The sequence below is a fragment of the Contarinia nasturtii genome, unplaced genomic scaffold, assembly GCF_009176525.2.
Source record: "Contarinia nasturtii isolate CC-2019 unplaced genomic scaffold, AAFC_CNas_1.1 Cnas_scaffold_1182, whole genome shotgun sequence".
NCBI classification, from domain to species: Eukaryota; Metazoa; Arthropoda; class Insecta; order Diptera; family Cecidomyiidae; genus Contarinia; species Contarinia nasturtii.
Genome location: NW_022198526.1, coordinates 1,591,571 through 1,615,411, shown reverse-complemented (window position 1 = coordinate 1,615,411; position 23,841 = coordinate 1,591,571). Strand labels below are relative to the sequence as shown.

At 34.0% G+C, this 23,841-nt stretch overlaps 4 protein-coding genes across 7 annotated transcripts; 2 read left to right on the top strand and 2 right to left on the bottom strand.

Annotated features, from left to right (window-relative positions):
- Nucleotides 1-235: 235 nt before the first annotated feature.
- On the bottom strand, nucleotides 236-12,038 carry LOC116344748 (synaptic vesicle glycoprotein 2B-like). Of its 4 annotated transcripts, none has more exons than XM_031773473.1 (8): nucleotides 11,815-12,038; nucleotides 2,397-2,489; nucleotides 1,985-2,309; nucleotides 1,237-1,921; nucleotides 1,015-1,138; nucleotides 750-906; nucleotides 548-675; nucleotides 236-470 (listed from the first exon to the last, which is right to left on the bottom strand). In XM_031773473.1, exons 1-8 carry the CDS (start codon nucleotides 11,879-11,881, stop codon nucleotides 367-369), a joined length of 1,683 nt encoding a protein of 560 aa, XP_031629333.1. In that variant the 5' UTR covers nucleotides 11,882-12,038; the 3' UTR covers nucleotides 236-366. The 4 variants fall into 4 exon arrangements, with proteins under 4 accessions (XP_031629333.1, XP_031629334.1, XP_031629335.1 ...); XM_031773474.1 differs by lacking the exon at nucleotides 11,815-12,038 and adding an exon at nucleotides 2,593-2,677; XM_031773475.1 differs by lacking the exons at nucleotides 236-470; nucleotides 548-675; nucleotides 750-906; ... (2 more) ...; nucleotides 1,985-2,309; nucleotides 2,397-2,489 and adding exons at nucleotides 3,510-3,726; nucleotides 3,793-3,920; nucleotides 3,993-4,149; ... (2 more) ...; nucleotides 5,181-5,505; nucleotides 5,589-5,675 and having other exon boundaries at nucleotides 11,815-12,027.
- On the top strand, nucleotides 6,085-11,638 carry LOC116344747 (protein xmas-2). The gene is made up of 6 exons (XM_031773472.1): nucleotides 6,085-6,316; nucleotides 6,598-6,816; nucleotides 6,891-7,110; nucleotides 7,186-7,740; nucleotides 7,812-8,426; nucleotides 8,552-11,638. The coding sequence occupies exons 2-6, from the start codon at nucleotides 6,708-6,710 to the stop codon at nucleotides 11,547-11,549; spliced, it is 4,497 nt and encodes a 1,498-aa protein (XP_031629332.1). The 5' UTR covers nucleotides 6,085-6,316; nucleotides 6,598-6,707; the 3' UTR covers nucleotides 11,550-11,638.
- An 836-nt stretch (nucleotides 12,039-12,874) lies between the features above and the next one.
- LOC116344764 (dynactin subunit 4) lies at nucleotides 12,875-15,241 on the bottom strand. The gene is made up of 5 exons (XM_031773498.1): nucleotides 15,015-15,241; nucleotides 14,629-14,941; nucleotides 14,386-14,540; nucleotides 14,008-14,280; nucleotides 12,875-13,944 (listed from the first exon to the last, which is right to left on the bottom strand). The coding sequence occupies exons 1-5, from the start codon at nucleotides 15,141-15,143 to the stop codon at nucleotides 13,225-13,227; spliced, it is 1,590 nt and encodes a 529-aa protein (XP_031629358.1). The 5' UTR covers nucleotides 15,144-15,241; the 3' UTR covers nucleotides 12,875-13,224.
- Nucleotides 15,242-15,518: 277 nt separating this feature from the next.
- On the top strand, nucleotides 15,519-17,035 carry LOC116344759 (coiled-coil-helix-coiled-coil-helix domain-containing protein 2). Its single transcript, XM_031773490.1, has 4 exons — nucleotides 15,519-15,649; nucleotides 15,742-15,838; nucleotides 16,322-16,508; nucleotides 16,576-17,035. The coding sequence occupies exons 2-4, from the start codon at nucleotides 15,792-15,794 to the stop codon at nucleotides 16,825-16,827; spliced, it is 486 nt and encodes a 161-aa protein (XP_031629350.1). The 5' UTR covers nucleotides 15,519-15,649; nucleotides 15,742-15,791; the 3' UTR covers nucleotides 16,828-17,035.
- The last annotated feature ends 6,806 nt before the right edge of the window (nucleotides 17,036-23,841 follow it).

Below are 23,841 nucleotides of genomic sequence, written 5' to 3'. Positions count from 1 at the left end.
TATCACGATTTTATGAAATATTATCGAAACGTGCACGATTCTTACGAAATATATCTAGATGATTGCTTAATCACCTTTTCTTTTTGAATAAATTTTAAAATATTATATAAACAATACAAATCTATAGCTTTTTTGGTAATACGAATTCATTCCATCATATATCAGTTCATTTAGAATTAAGAGGAACGCTGTTTACAAAACAAAACAAAAAATGTAAACAAAAAATGAGCAAAAATGGTTTCTCATCAATGATTTATTATACTCAATCATAAAAGTACATTAAATGGATTAAAAACTAGTCAATAAGTCATTCGTATTTTTTCCATTCAAAGTTCCAGTCCAATGTTCTCTTATCTATAATTTTATTTAGTTTCTAAATGATGCCACACTGAGTCGGGGTGCATTTTGAATTGTTGGGCCCTTGACTTTATCATGTATATGGGGGATAAAATATGTCAGCACCCCGACAGCTATCCAGAAATAGAAGAAATAAAAATAAAAGTTACAATCGTAACCAAATATTCTGGATAATCAATTGAAAAATTACCTATCACGCTTGATCCCGACAGATAAAATACCATTTCACAATGATTATCTATAAGTAGAGCCACCGTATTTGCTCCAACTACACTTCCCAGTCGGCCAAACATTAACGATATACAAATAGCCATCGCTCTGTAAAAAAAATTTTTAAATTAATTGATTAGCAACGCAAATGACCAGTAATTTCAAACGAATTAGTTGTTTACCTTAAAGAGGTTGGATAAATTTCAACCGTAGCCGAATTAACCACATTCATGCCCCACCCAGCGCACAACAATATAATGAATGAATATATTTGTATCACTGGTATATCTGTCAGCATGCACACAATTCCACATGAACCACAAACTATCGAAATAGTAACTGTTTTCGGATAAAAAGTATAAAAGTATTGAAATTAAATTGATTTTAAGCTCTTTGATATTGAATGATGGCCTCATTTAGAGATATTTAATTCAATTAAATACATACACAAGATTGGAAACTTTCCAACTTTATGAATGATTAAACCAATAACAGCAAATCCTACTGCAAACAGTATTTCCAAAGTAAGTCCATTTTTCAATGTTTCAAGCTCGATTTTTGTGATACACACCTGTTTTACAGAAATTATTACTATTAAATTGCGTTTGCTCTATACAAGCCACTATTAAGGCGTGTAACTCTTAATTCTAAAGTATTTCATAAACGTACTTCGCTGATCTCGGTTGTTCTTATATTAAGTGGTTTCATGTGAATGACATCACACATGGCTATTCGCTGTTCAACAAAACTATCCAAATTGGTTGCCATTTTGTTTAAAATATCGGCAAAGAACATATAAAAACCAAGACTTGTTGCACAAATTCCAAATTGAATGGTGCAAATCAAAAGAGTCGAGCACAAATGCGGTGGTTTAAAAAGTGGTGCTGTTTGATTCGAAATAGACTTCAACAATGGAAATCGGCTCTCTTTTGCTTTCAAAATACGGCGACGATTTTCAATTGATTCCTCCTCTTCGTAGATTTCGAATGGTTCAAGTTGTGACTTCTTGCCGTTATTCCAGCGATTCATTTTTTCCAAAATTTTCCAAGCGCCCATGCTATCACCTTGACCGAGCGCGAATTTCGGACTCTCTGGCAAAAATAGTACGATCAATGCAGCAAGAAAACCAGGAATACCGCACACAACTAAGAATAATCGCCATGGTTTGTATGTAATGCCGATGAGTGGAATGTCAAGTTGCCAGTCTTGATTAATAACGAACCAAGCGATCGTTGGTAAAAGCGAACACCCACTACCATATATTGCAGCGGACCACATTATCACGGTGCTGCTGTACAGATTATTGTGGAATTCTCCCAAATACGCATATATTGTAGAAGACGCAGCCGATATGCTATTTTTATGATAAATAACATATATGAATGAAAAATAATAAATTATGCCAAATTAAACTTACAAAAATCCATTAAAGAATCGTAACGTGGCAAAAAGATAGAAATTTTGAACGAGCGACGAAGTAACAGACATAAAAAAAGCTATGAACAATGTCGGCAGAATGACTTTACGTCGTCCTTTAGTATCAGCTAAATAGCCCATTAAATGGCTCGAACAAATAATACCAATGTAAGAAACAGCACTCAACACGCCTCTCTCACCAGCAGTCAAATTCAAATCACATTGTGACACTGGAATCACAAACGACATACTGCACGTCTCCAAAAATGATGCATTCAATATTAATCCACCAAGAAAAATTACAACGTAGTTGAAGAAACCAAATTCTATTACGGGAAGAGTATGAAAAATGATTACATCTCTATTTTCGTGTTTCCAGTTTATTTATTCTTTTTAAATATTCGTCCACTTACTGGTTTTCGAAAGTGCTTCATCCATATAAATTCCCTTTTTCTTCGGAGGTAGGTCATCTCGCATTTTCGGCCGAATGTCTGAGTTTCTGCGACCTTTTAAATGAAATGTTTTTGAATTTAATTCAGAAAAATTCGTCTCGTCAAATCCATATCTCTTAATTTATAAAGATAAAATAAGCCACAAAAATATTCGCACCATCTTCCAATTTACGAAGATCTTTCATCTGGACCATTTTATTAGTTTCAATTAGAGAACGAAACACACAATTTCCATGCAAAAATTTAACTGTTTTTTTAATAAATTCTATTGTAATTTTTTTTATAAATTTGTAAAAAATGCGTCTTCTTCAATCAACCGAATTGCATTAAATGAATAAAATGTTAACCTTTTCATTGATATGAGAGCAGAATATATACAGTCATATTAATTATAAACAAATGATGACAACGAGATAATTAACGATTATGTGATAATAGAACGATTTGATGTTAGTAAAATTGTTATAAACATTGAGAGATTCCCAAAAATTCTTTCGTCAATGATGTATCGGAGTGTCCTTTTATCAAAATTAATTAGGTAATTTCAGTCTGGTACGAACGCAGTTGATAAAAATCACAATTGACGCAATTATATTGCCTTCAATCAAATTTTTGTCTTTAACATTTCGGTTGAAAATAATCAGTAATATAATTATGTAAAATTTTCAAAAGTATTTCACGAACAGATGCTTTCTAGATGTAAAATCATTTTAAAATGAGCGTAATACATATGTAGTGAGCTGATAGACAACTTTTAACAATAGATAAATAATTACAATTAAGGCTCCAATATTTATGATGATAGTTGATTATAATTGACACATGACATTGGAACCACCGAATGAGACATTCACTTTTATCTTCTATCATCATCTAAGGGAATTAAAATGTAGTATAATTCATACAAACATTAACGCTGAATCATGGAATTTTGAGTAATGTAAAGGCTATAAATAATAATAATAAAAATTGCTTAAGTAATTTTAAGCTTTCTGGAACAGAATTTGTACGTAAGAATGAATTGAAAAAGTAGTCATAAAGAACAGAAAAAAAATTGTTTCGATGAAAAGAAGCTTTTAGATTAATACGTATCAATAATAATTTATTACATAATTGCAAATTGTACATAAATGTGAGATTGGCAGCTTTTTGTAATATGCGTTCAAATTTGCAACGGCTATGAACTCTCTAATTGATCTACGTTGAAACTTGGGTCCATTCAACTCTATTTACGTTGGATTTTTGACCTTTTTGTGTATACCGGGAATGCAGAAAGTAAGTAAGCCGACCACTGTAAATCAGATGAAAAAAGAGATAAGAATAACAAAGAAAAATAAATCTTATCACAATAACATACATATCACGGTCGATCCTGATAGGTAGAAAACGGTTTCACAATGATTTTCCAATAAAAGTGCTGTTATATTTGCTCCGACTACACTTCCCAATCGGCCAAACATTAAAGATATACAAATTGCCATCGCTCTGTTGTGGGGTTCAAAATACAAGAGAAAATAAATTTATCATCAAATGAAATGAATTGTGCACCATTTATACCTCAAGGCAGTCGGGTAAATTTCAACTGTAGAAGCATTGACCACATTCACCGCGATACCAGCACACATTAGTGCAATGAATGAATAAACTTGTACCACATGTATATTTGTGAGCATACAAAAAATTCCACCCATGCCACTTACAAAGGTAATGAAAACTGTCGACGAAGAAAAATATTAGATAAATATCGTTTCGCATTTACTTGAAAATGATATCAATCACTTACGCAAAATTGGAAATTTGCCCACTTTGTTGATGACGATACCAATAACGGCGAATGCAGCCGCATACAAAAATTCCAAGATGATTCCCTGTTCCAATGTTGCCAATTCGAGCTTTGTAATGCAAACCTTTTTACAGAAAGACACGAAATTACATTATTACTCATGAATATAAGTGAAAGATTTAAAAAGTTACTCACTCTTTCGCTGATTTGAACTTGATTGTTGCTCATATTGGCTGTTTTCATATTAATGACATCACACATGGCAATTCTGTGATCAGTAAAATTATCTAAATTGGATGCCATTCGATTGAGAATTTCAGCGAAAAACATGTAAAATCCGTTGCTCGTTGCGTATATTCCAAATTGAATGGTGCAAATTAAAATTGTCGGCCCCAAGTGTGGAGGTTTGAAAAGTGGCACTGTTTGAATACAAATAGACCTCAACAATGGGAATCGGCTATCTTTGGCTTCTGAAATTCGGCGTCGATTTTCAATCGATTCTTCCTCTTCATAGATTTCAAATTGTTCAAGCTGTGAATTATTGCCGTTATTCCAGCGATTCATTTTTTCTAAAATTTTCCAAGCACCATTATTATCGCCTTGACCGAGAACGAATTTCGGACTCTCTGGCAAAAAGAACAAAATCACCGACGACAGAAACCCAGGCAAGCCACATATAACGAGAAACAGTCGCCATGGTTTATATGTAATGCCTATGAGCGGAATGTCGAATTGCCACTCTTGATTGGTCACAAACCAAGCGATTGATGGTAATAACAAACACGAAATACCATATAAAAGTGCTGACCCCATTATGGCTCTACTTCGCTGTGCATTACTATGAAATTCACCCAGATACGCATAAATTGTGGCTGACGATCCAGATATGCTAATTATAAATGAAAATAATTAAACTGTTATTACTTTGTCCATTTAGTAAAAGGAAAAAAGTGTCATGTTACAAAAATCCATTGAGAAACCGCAACGACGCCAAAAGATAGAAGTTCTGCACAAGTGATGAAGCGATGGACAATAGAAATGCAATGAATAGTGTAGGTTGAATAACTCGATGTCTTCCTTTGGTATCAGCAAGGTAGCCCCATAGATGTGAGGAGCAAATTATGCCAAAAAAGCAAACGGCACTTAAAATCCCCTTTTCACCAGCGGTCAAATTTAAGTCACACTGTGATACCGGAATCACAAAAGCCATACCACACGTTTCCATTAGCACTGCATTCAAAATCAAACCACTTACGAAGATTACAACATAGTTGAAGAAACCAAATTCTAATTTGAAAGAAATCAATTTACATTTTATCAACAAAAAAAAAACAAACGGTATGCACTTTTCACTTTAGTTTTTCACTTACTGGTTTTAGAAATGGCTTCTTCCATATAAAATCCCTTTTGATTTGAATCATCCCGCACTTTCAATCGAACTTCTGAAACTTTGCGATCTTTTAAGTGAAAGGTAGTTTAAAGATTGAACTTTAATTTTTTTTCAATTTTCCAAAAAATTTCGTATATTTTGAAATACCAATTGTTATGGATTTTTCCATGCAAAGATTCAAATTAGAAAGGGATTTTTTGTTTCATTTATATCGCGTTTTCTTTCAAAACAAAATTTGCGTGTATAACTAATTTTCCTTCAATTTCGTCAAGCTATGAAATAATTTATTTTCATTATTTCATTCAATTAATAATCAAATAAAAATAACCGTCATATCAAGGCCCATCGTTGCGAAATATGCTGCTGCATTTAGGAATATTTCGAAGTTCGAAAATTCGAACACTGAAAACTGGTCGAATTCGAACAATAGATTGCGTCGCTCTGAAATGTCATCAATTTACTGAAAATGCCAAAAAGGTTATGTAGTCCAAACACAAATGCGATTTGTTTTGACCGCGAACGCTACATTTCTCGACAAACTAGCAAATTTTATATTAAAAAAACTGCTGTGTTGATGATATCAAGCGGTAAAATATCAATTAAACCAAGTGAATTCAATTGAAATGCTGTAAAAACGTATAATTTTGCGGTTGAGAAACGTAGCTTGTGTCAAGTTTATTGAAATATCAATAGACAAACTTGAAAAAGGTGATACTTAGTATAGATAATCATTTATTTTAGTAGTGATTTAAAAATGAAAATTCATCGATTTGAATTCAACTAAAACGCGTCAGACATACAATCGTTTTTTGATATTATATTCTTGTTGCGTTGTTATGATTTGTAATAATTTCATTTAAAATTATTTGCTACCGTGTTGAATTTAAACTGAGTTATAAGTGAATTTTTTAGAATTGTATATCAATTTGTCGCTTTGATATTCAATGCGCTAAGCAATTTCGTATTGGTTTTTATCTCCGGTTTGATAGGTGCATGAACGAAACGGTGTGAAAGAGGCAAAATGAACATTTGAATATTGTAAAATAGTGAAATATAAATCGGAAATATTTCGGAAAAGCGGACAAATCAAAACCAAACGATGGCAGATTCAATGGATCCAGATGTGCAAGATGAATTACAAGCAATGACCGGCGCACCGAACACCAGCACACCGAGAGTAGCGGTGTTTGGAGCCAATCGACTCACAAGTAAGATTAAACTAAATCAAAGGCCATGCTATTATTTGGATAGCTCAAAATATTGATTTTCTTTTTTTAAATAGACAGAGGTGATTTAAGAACGGCGATGCTTTCACGTCCAACATTTTCAGTTGAGAATTCTGAAACGTCAATGAATTTATCTAATGCTAATGCTCAACAATCTGGTCGTGCATTTTCGCCTCCTCCTCCTGTACCGACACTATCACTATCGACAACGGACCGAGCTACTAAAATGGAATTGGAAGCTATTTTACGCAAACCGGCTCATACACCAGAAGAAAAGTAAGCAATAAAATCTCATCGTCTGAAATTGTGTGTGTATTCACATAACATTGTGTGTTTATATATTTTAAATAGATTTTTGGTATTGGATGCTCGTGATAAACTGGTACGTTTGACAACTGTCAAAAATGTGGATATAAAAAAAGCGACCAGTACAAAAGGCATATGCCCGGATATGTGCCCCGAAAAAGAGCGTTTGTCACGTGAATCGAAGCATCGTGTGGCCAGTTTTGAATTGGAAGAAGGTTCAAAGTCAGTCATGAATCATAATATTGCTGTAAAAGAATATTCAAGAAGTTCGGCCGATCAAGAATCACCTTTACCGCACGAATTACGACCAGAACCTGTTTTGAAGTTAACCATGACATATTTACTCCAAAACATAATGGATTTGTGTGATGATCCAGAAACAAGTATTTGTGATTGGTATCATTTCCTGTGGGATCGAACCAGAAGTATTCGCAAGGATATAACACAACAAGAACTTTGCAGTACCGAAACCGTGCTGCTCGTCGAACAATGTGCTCGATTTCATATTCATTGTGCGGCTCGATTAATTGCCGAAGAACCATCGGTTTTTGATCAACGAATTAATACGGAAAACCTGACAAAGTGTTTGCAATCGTTGAAGTAAGCAATGCATACTGATATTTTATGGCACATTTTTTTCTAACAATTTTTTTCTTGTTCATTTCTTTCAGATATATTTATCATGACTTGGATCTGAAGAGGATTCGATGCCCGAATGAAGCCGAATTTCGTGCGTATGTTGTGCTATTGAATTTGCATGATTCAAACTTTCTGTGGGAAGTAAAACAATTGCGGGAAGAGATTCAACAATCGCCTGAAATACAATTTGCGATTAAAGTGTATTTGGCCATTGAAAGCAACAATTATGTTAAGTTCTTCTCACTCGTTCGATCAACAACATACATGAACGCTTGTATTCTATTGCGTTATTTTACGCAAGTTCGATTCAAAGCACTTAATATTATGTTCAAAGCGTATGCACCTAGGAATCCTGGTGTTTATATGCCAATATCAAATTTAACCTATTTGTTGGCATTCGAGGAAGCAGAGCAATGTGCACAGTTTTTGGAATACCATGGATTAACGGTGGACAGGGAGTATGATCGAGTACTTTTGAACCGGGGTTCATTCATTCCACCTGATATGCCATACACATTGGACCGAGCGATTAACGTAGTTGAACACAAAAGACATTCATCGGTTGGGGAAGCGGTTCATGGGGCACCGCTTGATTCGAAAAGCGTTTTGGAAAAATACGAACCACATGATAGCTTCGATGAAAATGGGTAATTTTTTTCATTTACTTTTTGTTTTCTCTCATTCCCACTCTCTATCTGCCTCATTGACTGTCATTGTGCTGTTCAGCCTTCAATCGATTTTCTATAATTAAATCGTTTTATTATTTCCATAGAATATTGTTACCGAGAGCGTGGTCAGCGGATGATCAAAACTACTTCAAACCAGAAGCACGTATTGAGGCCAGAATGAATAAATCTGTGCCAGTTCCAGCCAAAGAGGATGAAGCCATTTTCAAAATGCCAATGGCACCACCAAAATCAAGTCCCAAATCACGACTATCGCCAAAACCTGCAGTTTCATCTGAAAATACTTTTACTGCCGCACCAACATCGAATACAACGACTTCTTTATTTGGATCGAATAAGTTCAACACCTCTTCAACACAAAGTGCATCAGGCCAAGGACTGTTCAAGATACAGCCCAGTCAGATTCAATCCTCGGCAAATAATGTATTCAGTGCTTTTGGTCAGTCGTCCACACCTCAGACGAATATATTTGGCAATTCAACGGAATCGACAAAAACATTTGATACATCTGACGGTGCTACGTTCAAGTTTACAAACAATACAGCATTTAGTAAACCAATTGATAGGTCCGTTCCGAATAACAGTATTTTTTCGTCGGTAGTCACGTCAAAACCAGAACCCGGACTATTTTCTCAAGTAAAACCATCTGCCGATCAAACACCGAATATGTTCGGTAATTTAGCCTCAGGTACACCGTCGATTTTTGGTAGCTTTACGAATCAAAAAACGAACAGCACAGGATTTATGGGTCAAACAACGACATTCAACAAACCAAATCATCAAATCGTTAGCAATAGCTTATTTAGTGGTATCATGTCGTCAACGATACCAGGCATTGTGCCACTGGAAGACACCGATAATGAGACAGCTCTAAAACTCGAGCAAGAAAAAGAAGCAGTTAGATTAAAGGAAGAAGAGCGTAAAAGGAAAGAAGCTGAAGAGACTGAACGACGAAAGAAGGCAGAATTGGAAGAGCAAGAACGTCAACGCAAGAAAGCGGAAGAAGAGAGAAAAAAACAACTTGAGCTCGAAATGAAAAGAAAAGAAATTGAAAAATTATCGGAAAAATATGCTGAAGAAGTAATCGGAGAATATGTATCGAATAATCTAGTGGAGTTGGCCAACACAGAAATCAAACGACATCGAGCTATCGAAGAATCGATTAATAAAATTTATACAGATCTTGCGAATGAAGCTGTATCGACGGAATTGGAACGGATTGCGAACGATGTGAAAACCGCTTGGGATAAAAATATACTTGAAAAATACTTTGTCAGTTGGCGAAATTTAACGCGCAAAAAGATTGAACAAAGGCAAAAAATTGCAAATACTCCAATATGGTTACCGACAAAAAGTATGAAAGAATTAATTCCAGAACTTCATCATCCGTTGCAGTCGAAAACATTGAGCCTAATGAAAAGATATCGTTCCGGACTGCCGTGCAAATTGATCGCACCGCCAATACGCGAGGACAGCATTGATTTGTGGAATGTCATAACGCCCGAACTTGTGAAATTAACTGCACAAATTAAAGTCAAACAACCGTTGAATATCTATTGGAAATGCATTATATCTTTTCCCGACACCGATGAGGATGCATCATGCAAAATAAGCCAATGGTTGGACAACGTTTTCTATCGACAATTGTCAAAATATCCGCGACAAGATGACATTTTCTTTGTGGAACAACACGAGATCAACAATCAACGCATCAATGTGTGCATGCGAAAACTAATCGGCAAAAAATTGATCAACGAAAGCAAAACAGCGTACACTAGGAAAGATATCGATGGCACGAATGCCATTCTATTTCTTATGACAACGAAAAATTTGCGTGAAAGTCGGGCACGGTTTGCGGCTGTTATGAAAGCAATTGAATTGAACAATGCGGCCGGATTAATAGTCTACAGTTTGGATACAGGCGATTTGAATGAAGTACGAAACGCTCTGAATCTATACGATTATATGGACGAGGAGAAAATTGACGAATGCATTTTTGCAAATGGTCGAGGCACGAACAATTTATGTCATCTAACAAAACATGGTCTAAAGTACACTGCGGCCAATTCATTCTACGATGATCAATTGGAAATGCAACAAATTGTTTCATTCCTTCGAATTTGCCTGGCCGATGAGCTGTGGCAACGAATTTATCACTCTGTAAATCGTAATCCAACACTACTCGAGGCATCGACACAACTTAATTTCCTAATCGATTATCACAACGAAGCCATAGTTCGACTTATTTCAATGTGCACTCTGTCGTGCATCGATTCACCAATGCTGTTTCCATATGAGCTACGCCAATTCGTACCAAAACATCAAATTGACATCCCATTAGGTTTAGAGTATTTTCCGGAAAATTGGCATAAAACCGCCGAAAAACACACCGAACAAATTGTGGAGTTTTTGAAATCGTTACAAATTCATCAAGTGATAAATATGAATGACATCAGCGAAATAGCAACATTGGAAGCATCTATTTTAAAATTTGTTTGTGCACACATCGCATCAAAATCGGCGGCCGAACGCACCGCATACAAAATGATTCAACACATTTTAGCATACGTGGGTCCACGACACTTGAATGCACTTGAATTTAAAGAGAAATTAATCAAATACAGTTGGTTAGATGCTTTTCCGATTTTCGCCACCGATTTGCTATCGTTTCAATATCAACGATATGCCAATGAACAACGTTTACCAGACTATGTGATTTACGATAAATATGATTATCAGGAGTATATACGAAATGCCTGGTGGCTACAAACAAATGAAAATATGCTCAAAAATCTCACAGCAAATGTACTACGAAATATGGATGCTGCTGTCGATGAATACGAACAAAATTGTAAACGACAAAAATTGGAGGAAACTATCATCGCTGTCGAAGAGAAAAAGAGTCTGGATGATATACTCGCTAAAGGTTTTGCATCGCTCGATAATGCTGACAAAACACTGAATCGCATGAAAACGATTCAGTCAAAATGTAAAGATATATCGAAAGATTTCCGAACGAATCTTTATAGACAGGAGGAAATCATGAGAGACATGAGACACACATGGAAAAATTCGAATGAATAGATTTTTAAACGGAAAAATTGTATTTGTACATGTGTCATAATTTTTAATAAATAAAAAAAATTCATACTTAATTTAGTTCTAATTGAAAAGTTTGACTTTTTTTTCTTTCTTTACAATTTTTAATCAGAGTACGTTTGTTCTAGCATATGGTTTGAAAATCGACGAACATCATTTGAATATGAACCAATTGAAAGGATCACGAAAAAGAGTCAATTGGCAGTTGCTTTTTAAATTAAACACTTAATTTTCATTGTCTACTACTTACTGTCGCTCTGAGGCGGTGAAATCAACTCCGTGATAACATTTATGCTTGGCGTCGAAGAGAATGACATTGTGAAATACAAGCAATAGATGTTAGGAAATAATGGCTATTGCTTGGAACTAACACACCAATTTGCAAACAAGTTTTTTTTCTCACACACTTTCAGGCCAACACTCAAGATGATTCGATATATACTGAAAATTCAATGACTCAAAACACTGTTTATATATCGATTTTGAGACAGATCGCACAGCTCACATCAATTGTGTGTGTTTCGTGGAGCCAATTGATTTAATTTAATCAGACGATAGCCTTTTGATTTTTCGTGCATATTGACAGAGATGCGAAATCAATTGTAACGCGTGCGATAAGGGACTATAAATATTTAGCGATATGACGAATTATTTGCTAACGATCATTACGAAAATTAAGCAACACACTTAATTGCGATTCTGAAATTCCATGACAAAACATTATTAAACATAAATGAACCATGGTTGCTGCCGGATGATTAATAACTGTGTAATGAGTTATAATTTGCTGATGTACGAATTTTGTGTGACATTTTTCGGTGTCAGTGTGTATATCTTTTCACGTGCCATACGAATGTAAACAATAAAATTGTTTTTATTCATCAAAAATCATTTTTCGAGAATGTGAGAAATTATCGGTTCAATAACAGTTTCGGGAAAGTAAATCATACTGGAATATTTCACCTATTTCCATACTATGAAAATAAGAAAATTCTTAATATAAAGTTCTTAGCAAGAACCTTTCGGTGTGATCTTGATTCGAAGCAATGAAAGTAAAACGTTTTCAATTATTTTTGGAGAAGCAATATTTCCTCGGTGACCGAAGTTCGGTCTTTCTGTGCTTGCGGGACAAATTCAAGCTTTTACGTACAATGTTTAATTGATTGAATATTATATGTCAACAAACCAATTGAAATTTTCACGCTTGTCGATTCAATTGCCAATTTACTTACATGACATAGTCTTCAATGCTTAATACACTCTCATTTGCATCGCTGAAAAGGCATGATGAAATATTGAAAAGCATTGGGTTTGTATGAATACTGAATAGTTTATTTCGATTTGATTAATAATGGGAGTTGATTTATGAGTATATCGTATTTATGCCAATAAATTGTTTAATAAATTAGAGTCACATCAAGTGATGGAATTTTTCAATTCAAAAACAATGTTCTTCAAGAACAAAATCGGAACGAGAAAAAAAAAATGTGTCAATTCATCTGTGCGATACCCAAAACTAAATGAAAAAACGTTAAGATTAGCATTGTTTTTAAAATGAAAATTCCACGGCATTTCTAATCACTTAAGACACTGGATTAACCATATTTCAATTATCAAAGCTAAGATTTGCAACGAGAAAAAAAACTGTGCTGCAGCATGATTATTTTGGTTGAACTTGTCCAAGACGAACGTATACACGAACACTTAATGCATGCCGTTCCTTTTTATCACTGCTCGATGTGCTGCTTGCAGCTGTGCTTCCGACGACTGTATTCACATAAGTGTATTGCATTGTAAATCCGGCAACCACATCATCGCCGACTTTCAACAAATTTGTTTGTGGTCGTACGTTTAGATCGATTGCCACTTTGTTTGCTTTGCGCCACAAAATGAATTTTAATTCTTCTTTTTTCACTTGATCATCGTCATCAAATTCGGCCGCATCATCGCGATAATTCAAAATGAATGATGAATCTGGAATGATAACCGTTGCATTCACTCTGTCGCCAACGGATCGCAATTCTTCGGCAATAATCGATTGTTGTCGGCTCAACGGCAACGATGTTAGACTACTTGGTGCCGAACCACTTGTCGTTGTGACAGTCGATGATGCATTCAAGCTTTTCTCAAAACTACTCTTCAACTCCGATATTATCAAATCTTCTTCGTCAGCTGTTGGTAGATCCATAATTGTTATGGTCATATCGTGCAGTGTTGGATTCGTTAAACGCAAATGAATTGTAAATGTATCGCTTGAACCGAATACAATTGGTTGCGATTTGATGAGACGTACATCGGGCATGTGTGCACTGGCATACAGTTGAATACGATATTTTATTGAAGGCGGATTGAATTCCGGCTTTAGAACATTATGTTGACACTGTTTTTTTAAAAAAAACAACATGATAAATTCTTTAACTCAATAAAAAATTAATGTGATTACCTGTTTGCATCGCAAAGAACGTTTTATTGAAATGCTTTTATGCTGCGGATACAAGTTATTCACCGATGATGGTTGGAGTGCTGGATTTTGTAGTCGTTGTTTTAACGTCGTCACTGATTTTAAGTTGATCGGTTGCGTGAAAATGTCTTTTGGCAATTCATCAACATCTTCACTGGCTTCGGACGGTGAAATTATCGGATTTTTCTTTATCGTCAACTTTTCACTCCATCCCATTTGACGACGTACCATGGACGCTGTTAATCCAGTACGGTCCTTATATGTGGAAAATTACAAGAGAGATATGTGAAAGATGTTCAACTTCCGTGATAATTTTCACCCATTTTGAAAGAATTCAATTTTTGATGGGAAAATCCTTACCGTTAAACTACCAAATTTATGTTTCTTCGGTGTCATTCGGCGTGAATAATCTTGTTTCTCTTGCTTATCCACTATAACTGTATCTTGATAGTATTCCATAAGTTTTGAAAATCGTGTTGAATGTGCATATTCGATTTCTGGCCAATTTCCAGCCGCTGAAAACATTTCGAATTTTAACAATTAATTCAAGACGACTTAAATGGATTCAAATACAAGGAACATTTGGTGTGTGTGTGTGTTTACCATTTGTTTGATCGGATAGTCCAACATCCCGTGATGTCCACCGACAAGCCAAACACGATAAATAATACATTTTCCGAGCTGACACCTTGGTTGTTTCTTTGATACCGCCACCTTCTGTAGCTGATGTCTCGGCTTTATCACCTTTCTCCGTCTTCACATCCCCATCTCGTGGTAATTGAACAGTTGTTGCTCGTGATGACAGCGTATGTTGACAACTTGGACATTCAAAACATTTGTTACACCGATACTTCTTCAATTTTGCTTCACCCGATGGGATGTTTTCCAAACAATTGTAGCAAAAATGAGAATCGACCTAAACATTTGATGAATTTTATTTTTCAATTTTGAAACATTGCACAAAGCGTCCAAATAAAGAAATAACTTACTTCATGACACACACAAAAACCGCACCTCGGCTTCAAACAATGTCGACAGAAAAACAATTTTGTGATTGGATTCAGGTGACCACAAGCACAAACATAACTAACTACATTCGATTCCAAAATGTTCGCCATTTTAAGATAAGAAATTCTTTGTGAAAATGGGCTTAAGCTGTGGATATGGCGAAAGAAAAATTCTATTTAATCGAAATTTCTTTCTCGGTGACGTTTCATCGTTTCAAAGTTGTCAATGAAATCATCTGGTCGAATGGTCGAACTATACAAATTTTCGAAAGGGGCAATTTCGAATCGAATATTCGAAAATGTGATTGCATCGAATTGAATGTGAAATTATTTGGAAAACTTGATTTTATTTTATTTTCAAAAAAATATGAATAGAAAAAATTCATTGGAACAAAATGAAAATTAAATAAATGATCGTTTGTGTAATACAGCGCCATCTGTTGATTATTTCAAACTTTAAATCAGATTCATTGAATATTCTAGACCATTCTTCGGAACTTTTTCGAAAGTCCAAAGTCCAATTCGAATAGGAGATGTCAAGTGAAATTCTCATTCATTCATTTTTCGCAGTTCAGTATAAAGAAAGACATAAAAGTAATCGGAACACATTTTAAAAGGTAGACACACAAAGTCATTTACTATTCAGATTTTTTTGCATTGAGCGTAGTGCAGAATAATTTATTTTCTTTTTTTTTTTTTCATATTCCAGTGTTTATTTCTATTTAATCGAAGTAAATTAAGTAATAAAAATATAACAAAATGGCACGACGAGGACGTTCAGCATCACCACCACCAGTTGGCCGACGGTAAGTTCAATTTTCTTATGAATTCGTTGAACATTCAAGTGTTTCTCACGGAGTATTTTTCGGAAAAGTGAACAAGAATCATTTGAATTGTTAAATATTGTGAACTGTGTTTCATTGATTTTAATCGATTTTTCCGCGGAAGTAAATTCATCGTAGTCATCTGGTTACATAACAATATGAACATAACCTTGAATGAAAGATATGTTAATGAAAAGTATTGCGGAAAATTACATTGAATTTCACAATTTTCACTCTGATTACTCGAATCGTATGTTTTTTCGTTGATGACGTCGTTGATGTGTCATTCGATTGTGCTGTGTGTACGACATTTGTTTTCTACGTTGATTTATTTTTATCTTACAGCATCAATGTCACATGACAATGCAACTACAGTAAACATGTGCTATTTTTCTCGAAATTAATGTAATCATCAATTTACGCGTTTAATTAATTTTATTTTCGTCATTTTAATTACCATTACAGAACAATGGCTACTGCTCCCCCAGCTAGGGCAGCCGCACCGGCCAAACCAACACCTCCACCCGCTTCAACACCAGCTCCAGTGGCAGCTCAACCAAGCGCTGTTGGATCTCCTGTTCAATCAAGCCAACCATCAATGTTCCAACAAATGGCAGCCACCGCTGGTGGTGTCGCTGTTGGTTCAGCTATTGTAAGTTAAATTGTTTTTATGATTCATCGAATGGTGGCTTATTCGATTTTTGCTTCTTATATTCAAGGGACACACTGTTGGTCACGCTGTCACAGGATTATTCTCGGGCGGCAGCGACTCAAAGGCAGAAGCAGCACCAGCAGCTCAACCAGCCTACCAACAACCGGCCTACCAACAATCCCAACAACCACAAACCGGTCCATGCTCATGGGAAATCAAGCAATTCTTGGAATGCGCTGAAAACCAACACGATTTGTCCCTCTGTCAAGGGTTCAATGAAGCCATGCGCCAATGCAAAACCGCTAACAATATGGTGTAAATCCTCTCTACCTGATGCTATTTTAGAATGTGCTTAAACTAAAGCAGTTTAGTCAATTAAACATTCGTTAGTTTGTGAAGAAAAAATTCCATATGTAAAAAAAGTATACCGAAAATGTGATCCTTCGGTTAATTGATATAGTTTGTTCTCAGAAGAAAATAACAGGCAATAAAAATTAAAGAAAAAAACAACTAGACCAAGCAAAAAATACGTTGTGTTTCATTTTGGAAAAAGAATGGATGAAATATCACTGTTTTAAAAGGTAAAAAACAATAAAACATCACACTCATGCCATTTCAAAACAAAATCTGTTTATTTCATATTGAACAGCTGATTAAATAGAATTGCGTCATAGTGAAGAGTGAATATGTGTGACACATTGAATAGATAACCAATATTGATTGAAGTTGTAAGCTATGGAATCCTTGGTATGATAGAGTGTAATGAAAAGCTTTTCGAATTTGTGTACACTTATCACTATTTTATATCCAAAGGATGTTTTTGATAAGTAATTAGTTAATTAGTTATTTCAAACATTTTGGAGTTGTGTATTGTCTAAAAATGCATTGATTGTGTTTTGTCAATTATAATTCGATCTGATATAAAATTATTCAAAGTCATTCACAACCGGGTAAGTCTATGAAGAGACAAAATGCGAATGCCCCTCATCTGTGCCATCTTTCATTCAATAGTTGAACTCAATTTAGTTACACTGCATGAATCGAAAAAGAGAAAAAAACAACAGCAATAACATGGCTACATAGATCTGTTGACCAGAAAGATACGTATAGTAGTGGAATGGAAGAATGAACAGAGCGTATATGTGTATGTATGCATCGGCACGCACAGTACAGCTCTGTGTGGCCGTGTTATTGTTGTTGTTTTCTCATGGTTTCTCATTTTTTTTGCTACCTTGATGGCGTAGGACGTTTTTGATTGCAATTGCTTTAGCCATTGAAACATCGAAGTTTAAGGTTTCCAATTTGTTTTTAAGCTCGGAAAAATGTCAAATTGTGATCCCAAGGTTTGTTTTTGCATTCAGTATTCATAAGTATTGATTCATCATTTTAATTGACGGTATATTCTTGAAAATAGGTTAATCCGAATTCGAATCGAGCAATAACTGTCTAACCACATGTCTTTATATTCACAAAAAGAATTTTCTTTTACGAAATAATGGTTACCGACAGTGCTGTAATTTTCACTCTGTCAGTGCACGCACACATTAGTTGGCAAATTTGTAACTAAGTGTGCGTGCACACTCAAAATACAAGCACTGTGTGCGATGCACATTGAGTGTGAGTGTGCACACTACTGTGTGCGTGCACTGACAGAGTGGTTACCGATACTACCATTTGCTGGTACAAATTCAAAGTGCGCCATTCCAGAATTGATAAAACACAATTTTTCCATTTGCTCATGTAAAAATATGCAATTTGTGTTGATGTTCATGAATTTATCGATTATGTCCGCCCATTCAAGTCTGCGATCTGTAATTAAAAATATGTGTTCTGTCATAATTCCAATCGTACATTTTTGTGATTCGACTAGTTTCATTCCTTTCAGCAAATCTTTTAATTTTGTCTCTTCCTCTTCGCAAACTTCCAATGCTGTGCTGTAGTATAATTTAGAATGCACGTCGTTGTAAGCTTCAATTATTCTTTTCACACATTTTAAGAATGATGTCTTTATATCCCAATCGTTTATCATCTTGATTCTATGAAATGTACCACTAATTTTTCTTTTTTCTTTATCTAGGTTGTGGAATATATTCGGTTCATGCTTTAACTTGCAACTTGGATTTTCCTTGAATCTATTGGTATCTGTTAGTTGGTTGTATAGGTGGTTTCTGGATAGCACTGCTGCAAGACTGAGCCTGCCATGATGTTGATGCCGATTTAATCTTTCCAATGGATGTTCTGGTAGTGTGGCGCTTTGTTTTTCAATTGATTTTGATTTCATAATTGTGCTAAAGGAAAGAATATAGACAAATATAAGATATTTTGAATGGGATCTATGGTTCTAAGCGGTCGGTGCAAGTTTCCTATGCTTTCAATTTAAACTTTCATTGAAAAATTTCACAACACGACATCTAGGATAAAGCTGTCATTCGACGGTGAACTCTCCGTACTGTCATTTGCCAAATAACTTGTCTATTTTCAAACGATTTCTCAATCTTCATCAACACGTTTGTTGACACCGTTTTATATTATTCGATTCAGTGGTTTTTGTTCGTTTCTCCTGTTTTTTCTGGTTTTTTTCGTTCGAATAAAATGTGTTTATTTCAAATCGATTGTGATCGATGAATATTGATTATTTTGACAGCTTTATCCTAGAGGGCATATGCATCAGTTTTTCAATGGAGAACTGGGCCGGTATTCTAGAACAATCCACAAAAATCGTTCGGAATCATTTGTTTATATAAACAACTCAGCTCAGTGAAAACAATAAAAGTTATTGTTATAACTATATTAACACTCACATTACTACAATCACTATAACAACCACTTCTATTGTTTTCAGTCCGATTCAGCGCCTGACCGTAGCTAATATTTTGAGTGTGTAACAATTCTTTTTTATATTTTCAATGTTTGGCGACAAATGTAGAGCTCTATTAAAGTTATATTTTGGTACTTTTGGTGTCCATATTTGACGCCAAACGTTGAAAAGACAAAAAAATATTAGTTTCAAATAAATAGTCCTCTCAATATATTGTCGGAATAATTCCACTGTTGAAAGAGGTGTCGGAATAATTCCGAACAAAATAAGTGGAGTATTGTTTATTTTTTTTTGTCTTATGAATAACGACTATTATTCTCGTTATGTGCTAGAATCAAGGGGCATTTTACTATATGCGAATGCCATTTTATACGGAATATATGAAAATTTTCCTATTCATACATGAAATATACGAAGCAAAGTATATTCATCCGCATCAACATCTATGAAAATTCGTACATTTCATTCGCAACCATTCGCGAATGCCGCATACGTCTTGCTAGATGCGACAAACTGTCGTGTGACATTTGTACATACACATTGCTGTGTTCAGTTTGTCGTGGAAGTTTCAAACACAATGTCATTGTTCTCAACTAAATTTGAAAAACAGTTGAAGAAAAAATACAAGATTATTTGTTGAATATTATTTTAGAAGCCGTATTCGATTCGAAAAGTGAGATTTTAGAAATAAATTCAGATAATATAAAAGAAATTGAAAGTTACGTCAATGAAAATAAAAACCTTTCACAAGGCACCGTTTACAGTGATTATATTACGAGTGGCAAAGATTTATTTACCATTTTAGAAAAATTTCACTCAATATTACCAAATAAAATATCAATTCGGCTTGAATCTCTGTCACCTAATCTGTCACTTTGACTTTTTGAATGTAAAAATATGACTTTTCATATGCGCCATCCGCAAAATGTGTATGAAACATTCGATACCGTCCGCAAATTTGTATGAAACATCCGCCACCATTCGCAAAATTTGTAAGAAACATTTGCGACCATTCGTTTACATTTGCAAAATATATAGGAAAAATTCGCTCGCATATGGATCATTCATTTAAGTCGGAACCCCCTAGGCTAGAATATTATTCAAAACAATATTCATTCATAGAAATATGTTTTTCGGAATAATTCCGAACAAATTGATCGGAAAGTGGCATTAGAATACCGGCCCTGTCAAATTGTAGTTTTGAAAAAAAAAAATCATAGAAATTACGAGACATATTGTATGCATAACATCATGCATAAAAAAATGTGCATATATGTCCTTATTTATGACAGGCGAAAACACCATTACATTTGGCGCATTGGGTGGCACTCACCGGTTCTAAGTTATACTATCTATATAGTTTGTTTGTTTTAGTGTGTTTAACACTTTTTATGCTATATACAAATACAATGGGAGTAAATGACAGCAAATTTTAAAATTGGCGCGCTGTTTAGTTTCGATTTGAGTTGTTAAATTACATTGACGTCCCCTTTGAAATTCGGGGCGCCACCGTCGGCTCAAAGAGACTTGAAGTCTTCATATCCTCTCATTGGCTATATATAATGACCTATAATTAGATTAGACTATTAGTTTGCATTGAATCGATAAAAATAACGAAAGATTAAAACACACATTTTTCTTTTTCAAACATTCAAAATACATTTATTTTCGTTTGTTTTTCTTTTAATCTCTGTAAATGTTGGTAAATGTGTAATAAAATGAATTTTCCTTTCATAATAATAATAATAGTAATTCATGTTTGTTGTTTGGTTTTCTTTTTTTATGTATTATAAATATAAATGTCGGTTATGATTTAAGTATGGAGGCGAACACTTAATCACTAAAAACCATTTGACGGTTATATTTTTTCCATTTATTGTTTCGCCGACACTTAATTTTATACAATTCCATATTTTATTATATTTCGTAATGTTTGTCTTTCTTTCGTTTTTATTCATTTATCAATTAAAATAAAGCAATTAAAACATACGCATTTCTAAAAAAAAATTTATGGAATTTCATTTATTTATATATCCTTGTTTTATTCCGTTGTATTGTAAGCATGTATTATATTGTTTTGGACATTATGTAACTGACTATTTAGTAATTTTGCGTTCGTTCATTGTGTGATGGTTGTTTTTTCTTCTTCTTCTTCTTCTTTTATCTAAAGTTATTTATTTATACTATTTATGTTGATCCATGTTTGAAAGTGAGCTTAATGAACTCATAACAAAAATGATAATAGTATTATTTTTTAAATGAAAACCACACGAATAAGACACATCTAAACCAAGGTTTATAGGGTCAGCAGTTGAAAATTAAGTGATATTAAGTGAATTTCGAAAAGTGGAGGTGTCGTTGTCGTACACTAAAACGTGCACAATTTTAAATCAAAGAATAAATGACAAAAATCACTGTGACAAAATAAAATTGGATCATATATATATTAAGTTGGTATTTTGAGGGGTATGAGTTTCAGTTGAATTTTACTGGGATCAAAGAAAATTCGCCAAAGCTTTTGTTTTCACATGCATAAAATGATTGGCAAATTTTCTTTGGATTATACAAGTTGTGAACACCTGTATGCAAAGTTAATCGATCTACAAATATGTTTTCTTTGTCTTTTTCGTAAAATCGATAGACATTCGTCGTCAAGTTATCAGTGTTTTGGCAAAGAAATGATTGTGATGTAGATCTTATTCGCACGGAGCCCCATGGTAACATCATCGTCATTTCTTTAGATATGAAGACAATCATGTATCGAATTGTTTTGACAATTTTATAAATGTATTAACAGTTGATCCATTTGAAGCGCAAGTAACTTTGTTACAGAAAATATAATTTCCTTCTAAATTGGCACAACCAATCAATTATGTGAGAGTTTTAACTTTATATCATTAAAATTCAAATTACGCATTAATTTTAATAATTTTTTTTTTGTTTGAATATTGTCATCAAAATTAATTTAAAACTTCTTTTGGTATTGGTTTTTATTTTGTTTAATTCCTTGTTGTTATCATACGATTAATTCAATTTTTTTAAACATTCAAACAACAGATAATAATCGTATTCGTTTGTATTGAGGTTGCTGCTGCTGGTGGTGCAAAGGTGCATACAAGCCCTATTATTTGGAACATTTTTCCGCGTCTGTTTTTTGTTAAACTTGAGCACTAATGTAACTTTTTGGCTCCTGCTGCAGACTGTCATACGATGTATTTTTTGGGAGTGGAGAAGGAAGTGTTGACAAAAACGTAGGGGGTGATTTTTAATCTTATTTGTGCTTTTTAAGCAAAATTACTTCTAAATTTGAATGAATTTTTTATTTCTTCCTCGCGGTGCGCATTTTCATTCACTCCAAAATCACTTTAAATATATATTTAATTACATTGACAAACTTTTTTTTCTCATCAAATACATATAATATGTTTTTTTTGTTTTTAAACGTGTGAATGTTTTTTTTATTCAAATTGACTAAAACCATAAGTAATATTTTCTTTGTTTTGTTTTTTTATCTGTCTCGTGCGATTCAGTTCATAAGAGTTCAGGTAAAAGAATGGTGTTTCTTTTCTTTTTACTAAAAAGTTTTTAGTTTTGATACGTTGAATCTAATAACTACACTATTTACTTTTTTTTTTTGGTTTGTGATATTTTTGCAATAGAAATTCGGTGAAAGGGAATATCGTTCAAGCGTTTTTTTTTGTTTTGCTTGAAGACAATTTGAAAATGAAATAGTAACAACTAAAAAATATCCAGCATAACATTCGAAAAATATTCTTAATTTTTTTTAATCATTTTTTATTAACTTTTTTTCTTCTCGTCTAAAATTTTCTCAGGTACGATTTCATTTACATCGTGAAAAAAGATTTCGCATTAGTTTCTTTCTTCTTCTTCTTTTTCTTTTTCTCATCAGCGTTTTATGTTTCATTGTTGGAAAAATCAGTGCTGTTACAAAGCCATTCACTCCGGTTGAAAGGGAAATGTGTGAATTGACTTTGCTCATATAATCAAGCATATTTTCATTTTTTCCAACGAGAAAATCCATCAGTTTTTTCTCCATTTGTATTGTGTTATTATTATTTGGCACAAGATACATTCACAGGCATGCAAATGACCGCATATTGGTTGATTCTTTCGAAACAATCAAATTCATCGCATTTGCATAGCGTATATAAAAAATAATAATAAAAAAAAATCCAATTCCAATAATGGTTGAAATTTCTTTGTTTTTTTTTTCATTTCTCTTTTGTATGGCATATGCGTCTATCTCTAAGTCTCTAAATAGTACATGTATGATAGTCAGTAATCATATTTACTTTGATTGCGGGATGACCAGACAATATATTTAGCTGTCGTCATCTGGATATTACAGCTCATCTGGATGCCGTCAGCAGATGATACGAAGTGAAAACAATAGAAGTGATTGTTATAGGTTTCGCATCATCGGCAGCTAAATATATTGTCTGGGGATGACATGTCCCTCTAAATGCACAGCAATTCTCTACAAATTACGTAAAC